The sequence below is a fragment of the Exserohilum turcica genome (assembly GCF_000359705.1).
Source record: "Exserohilum turcica Et28A unplaced genomic scaffold SETTUscaffold_9, whole genome shotgun sequence".
NCBI lineage: Eukaryota > Fungi > Ascomycota > Dothideomycetes > Pleosporales > Pleosporaceae > Exserohilum > Exserohilum turcicum.
Window position 1 is genome coordinate 2045717 of NW_007360310.1, and position 5201 is coordinate 2050917.

At 48.9% G+C, this 5201-nt stretch overlaps 3 protein-coding genes across 3 annotated transcripts; 1 reads left to right on the top strand and 2 right to left on the bottom strand.

Moving 5' to 3' along the window:
• Positions 1–820: 820 nt before the first annotated feature.
• SETTUDRAFT_158135 (uncharacterized protein) lies at positions 821–1974 on the bottom strand (the record flags this gene model as incomplete). The annotated part of the gene is made up of 3 exons (XM_008033507.1): positions 821–929; positions 1018–1677; positions 1736–1974. 3 exons carry the CDS (start codon positions 1972–1974, stop codon positions 821–823), a joined length of 1008 nt encoding a protein of 335 aa, XP_008031698.1.
• A 378-nt stretch (positions 1975–2352) lies between these two features.
• SETTUDRAFT_158136 (uncharacterized protein) lies at positions 2353–2817 on the top strand (the record flags this gene model as incomplete). Its single annotated transcript, XM_008033508.1, has 1 exon — positions 2353–2817. The coding sequence occupies one exon, from the start codon at positions 2353–2355 to the stop codon at positions 2815–2817; it is 465 nt and encodes a 154-aa protein (XP_008031699.1).
• A 667-nt stretch (positions 2818–3484) lies between these two features.
• SETTUDRAFT_144501 (uncharacterized protein) lies at positions 3485–4627 on the bottom strand (the record flags this gene model as incomplete). The annotated part of the gene is made up of 3 exons (XM_008033509.1): positions 4455–4627; positions 4027–4400; positions 3485–3969 (listed from the first exon to the last, which is right to left on the bottom strand). The coding sequence occupies exons 1-3, from the start codon at positions 4472–4474 to the stop codon at positions 3485–3487; spliced, it is 879 nt and encodes a 292-aa protein (XP_008031700.1). The 5' UTR covers positions 4475–4627.
• Between the last annotated feature and the right edge of the window lie 574 nt (positions 4628–5201).

A 5201-nucleotide genomic window follows, 5' to 3' on the forward strand; every position in this document is an offset into this window, starting at 1 on the left:
CTATTACAGACCAGAAAACTGTTATAGCGTTTTTGAATTTTGTGCCACAGTAGGCAAAGACTGTCCTGGCGGTTGGATATGGTGCCACAGCGGGATCAGGCTGTCTCGGCGTTTAGATATAGGATTTTTGATTTTTGTTGTTTTATTTAGTGTTTTTAATTGTTTTTAGTTTCGTTTAGTAGTCTCCCTATTAGTCATCAGGGCGGTCTGTGCGTTCTCGAAGATTTTCGCATTTCGAACACGTCGCAAGAATACCGACAATACCCCCTCTAGCACCTCAACGAGAGGGCTGCACACATTAGAGGTGGCGTAAATCGGTTTCTCGCGACGTGTTACCCCTATATCTGATAGAAAATTGACGAGTTTTGATGAAAGATTTCTGCTTAAAAGTTGGTGTGTGTGTGTGTGTTTTTGTTTTGAGTGTGAGACGTGTCCTAACTATCTGCTCTTATAGCTTATAGCTCCACAGCGCGCACGCTGCACGTCTTAAAACTTGCTGTAATTAGTTTCTTGTAAGGGATTTGTATATATTTAACAAAAATTACACCTATTCTAGAAAACTTGACGTTGGTGTTGAATCATTAAGATTAGAACAGCAGCAAAAGTGGCAGATGATAATAAAGGCTGGGGTGTTGGTTTATTGGAGCTTGCAACAGGGAGATTGCTAGACAACAAATGATGTGAGTGAGTTGCTGATGGACAAGGTGCATGAGGTTATAGCAGGGAAGCTGAGTGGAACAAGATTGTAGACGATGATATGTAATTTAATTGCATGTGAAGACTGCTTTGATCTATACGCCATAATCATTCGTGGAACTTTCTATGCTCCTGGTCGCGAGTAGTCTAGGTTGCGTACTCTTCTCCAAACCTCCCGCACAGTTCTTTCCTGACTCTCACGTCCCGTCTCCGTGGCGGATGGTCCCGCGGGCCTAAAAATCCCAAAGTCAGCACTTTTCCACGACACATCACTTCCACATACCCCATACAATTCTGGGACAAATAAAGAGCAAGACTCACCGAATAGCCAAATACAACCGGCTCCCCAACCTCACTTCCTCAATTGGCGCGTGCGCCCAATCCTCAGGCGGATTTGCCGTAGTAACCAGTCCATTCGCCTCCTGTAAAATTGCAATACCCGCCGCAACATCCCACTCCCAGCACCCACCCTCCCACCAAATATCCACAGCACCCATAGCCACGTATGCCAAATCCAGTGTCGCGCTCCCCAAACTCCTAACACCATGCACCATGCCACCCTTGCCGTCCCTGCCCCCCAGTTCCGCCGCCATATTGAGGAAACTCTCAACCTTGCGATACATATTCCCGTCGGGAAAATCGCGTCTATCCTTGCCCCACTCGCACGCGAATACGCATCCGGCTGGCGCAGAGGCAGGCATGGGTGGTACACTGGGTTTCTGGATTAGAGGGAGTCGCATGGATTCGTTTAAGAAGGCACCGCGACCGGCGCAGGAGGTGAAGAGCTGGTTTATGAAGGGAGCGTGTATGACGCCGATGAGGGGCTTGCCGTTGTGCAGGAAGGCGATGCTGACGCAAAAGGTGGGAAAGAGGTGGATGTAGTTCACAGTTCCGTCGAGGGGGTCGACACACCATGTTGGTGCGTTGTCGATTAGGTAGTTGCGGGAGGAGGTTGCGCAGTAGGATTCTTCGCCGATGAAGCTTTGGATGATTAATGGTTTGATTGTGGCGTCTGGGCAAAAGAGATGCGGAAACGTACTTGTGGGAGGGATATCTTTCTTTGATTTTGTTTTTGATGAATAATTCCACGTTTTTGTCGGTTTCGGTTACTAGGTCTACTTCATTTTCTTTTTGTGTGTGTTCTTTTTCTTCTGTAGACGCGTTTTCGGCATTGATCCTCCCTTGGGCGGCATCCATGAGCATCTTGCCCGCCTGCTTCCCCAGCTCCACCGCAAACGCATAGATCCCGTCTAGCTCTGCCCTCGACAGTTCAGTCATGGTAACTATCTCTTTCGTGTGTAGGCAAGAGCTGCTCGTGAACGACGAAAGGGTATTGTGCTGCGGTGGCACACATACATCGAGACCGATTGCGCCGCTAGTTTCCTACCGTCTAAAGCCGTACCGGCTAACCGCGGTGGACCGGCTTACAGATGCTATGCATAGGAGCTCATGCATCACGGCTTCGAAGTAGGGGAAACACGGCCGATCGCAATCCTATGGGTAAGTCCTTTTCCGATTCCGACATCGATCCGAACCTCGGAACGAGCGTTGACACTAACGTCAAGGTCGAGATGCCACACGCAACTTCAACGATTCTCCTACACGACAGTACGCAAAGCATTTGAGTGCAAATAACCCTGGAATCAGCCTGTAAACATGTCAAGGACAAAATCTATACTCTTAGTTAATGGCCCAAATCTCAATCTTCTAGGCACGCGCGAACCCGCAATCTATGGATCCACTACTCTCTCGGACGTCATCTCCTCTGCTACAGAACAATGTGCCAAGCTCACTCTGCAATTCTCACATGTTCAATCCAACCATGAAGGCGTATTAGTAGACCGCATACACGAGGCGCGTGGCCATATCGACTTTGTCGTGATCAATCCCGGAGCTTTTACGCACACTAGCGTGGCACTGCGGGATGCCTTGAGCGGTGTAGATATGCCGTTTGTGGAAGTTCACATTAGCAACATTCATAAGAGAGAAGCTTTCCGACATCATAGCTACCTGAGTGACAAGGCAGAGGCGGTGATTTGCGGACTGGGTGTGTTTGGATATGAAGCGGCTATTGAGTATGCTGCCAGGTACCTTGAGAAGAAAGAGAAAGCAAAGCTATAGCAATCCTATCCTTTGGTATATGTTCAGAGTCTTGATTTGGTATGATATGACATATCTGGTGTTAAAGCTCACGAGGTTGAATTTTATAGATAAAATTTCAAGGTACTACGAATAGATTCTTCGCTCTGACCATCGGGACTCTCACCAGTCATGCCCAGCTCATTCCCATACACATGCACACATATGGCGCTGAGATTTTCCGATATATATGATATCCGAGGAGATACAGACTTGCGACAGTTCGACATCGGCCTCGAGGTTGCTACTGTAAGCGAGAAAAGGAAAGTCTCGACGCAGGACCGGCGGGCGAACTGCCACTTGAGCGCCGGGGTCGCCAGTCGTGATGGGTGTGCCTCGGTCCCCATGCGTCGTCAGCACAGTTAGGCGCCACATTTCTTCCACTTACTGAGTAGGTCTCGCATGGTGAATTCGCGTCACAATGATCAGGACGAGAGCGAGACGCAAGACATATCAGAACCTTCTTTCAAAGAATGAGCTCAATGGAGTATATTAGACCTCCTCGGGCATATGGATTCACATTCGGAATTTTGGTACACTACGAAAACCGCCCAACGCCCGCAAAAGTGCAAAAAGTAGTAAGTATTGTCCGCACCCTAGTAAATGCTTCTTCCCATATAATTTCCTATTCTACAAATGTGCCCTGCGATCATTGAGATCCGCTCGCCACTTGAGGAGTCTGAGTCAACTCAAACTCCGCCTTCCCATGCTTAGAAGACCCAACGTTGCTCACTGCATCACCAGACACTAAAGCTTCCTCAACGCCACCAATGCAATCCGGGGGACATGACACATCACTAAGAGATGATTGGTGGTTATTCAAGACAAGAAGGAGCCCCAGGCGTTCCAGCGTCCGTTCCATCGGAGCTTTGAGGTATGGTATCGAGACGGCTGCGACACCAATAACTTCTTCGAGCATACACCACATGTTTGGGATAGGCAAATCATGGAGCACATCGCCGGAAAAGTTTTGGTAAGCCATGTCCACCAGTCTTTTGGTTGCAGCAGTTGTGGCAGTGAGGCCAAGGCACATGAGCATGCCAACCACGACCTTTTCGAGTCGGGGCCTGCGCAGATGCCAAATGAATGTGAGCGGCATAAGGGATAAGAATAGATCGCTTGTCATGCTAATCGCTGAGTAACCAGCGTTAGTGCGCTCGCTATGTTATATTCCTAGGCTGGACCTCTTACATGTGTATACGTAGCCAAATACGTGTGATGCATACGTTGACCCGCACTTGGCAGTAGGGACGCTTTCCCATAGAGAGCGGGTTGGGATGCAGAATGTGAACGCCCATATAGCCGCAAAGGTGGCTACCAAGACTTGAAATGATATCATGGTCCAAAGAATGCGCTTCCACGTAGTGGAGTATTGCATGCGAAGTAAAAGGAACGCCACAGAGATTTTCATGGCGGCCATTCCCCAATACCATAGAATCGTCTGCAAAAAGAAGTAGAATAAGGCCGTGGAACGGTCTTTTGAAGAGACGTAGATTGTGTGGCGACCAAACCCATATTTACACGAGACTGCTACAATAGCGTAGTTAGCCGACAATGGAGCAAATCTGCACATGTAGCGGTTAGCATGGAACGACACCCAATGGAGAGAATTGCGATACCTCTGCCATGGTAATAGCATAGTCGTCTCTGTCGAGTTTACGATTCATTTGTATACGTGAGTACATTCGGGCGACGTAGATAATGAGGCCGATTCCCAGGATAATGCCAACAGGGATAAGAAGTCTTGGCGCAATCGAGTCGCTAGGAGGTGGGGCTCGAAGGACAGCCATACTTGGTGCAGTAGAATCAAGTAAAGTAAGTAGAGGAAAAGAGGATGGGTTTGAGCTGGTGCCATGCTCGTTTAGCCATATATAGGGCAGATTTTGAGTCTGGGTTTGAGGTTTAGGTCAATCTGCGTCTTTGTTACTTTTGGGGAGGGGGATTCTTAGAACCTTGTGAGCTCTGCAATTGTGGCGCATTTGTTGGCAGGGGCATGCATCTAGATGACGCCAACGCCATCGAATGGTGAAGGGGTACGCATCGCGTTCACCCGAGAGTATTATGTGGCCCTGTGGCGGGGAAGACGCGCACCTACTTAAGCACGCCCCGCATCGAGTCAGAATCGCTCGAGCACAAATAAGTACCTCACTCACCCCTGGTGCAGGAGTCGATGGTCACGCCATGGCTCATGAATGAATCATGCTACTTGTATAGTCTACAAGCGAACTGGGCGTTCTCCGACCTGCCTGGACATGCCACACACGGCCTCTAAAATTGAGTTTGCGATGCGAGAAATGGTGCCGTGGCACTGAGACCTCTTGCGCCAAGTTGGACTTGCGAGGCCCTGCAATTTGCATGCAAGATAT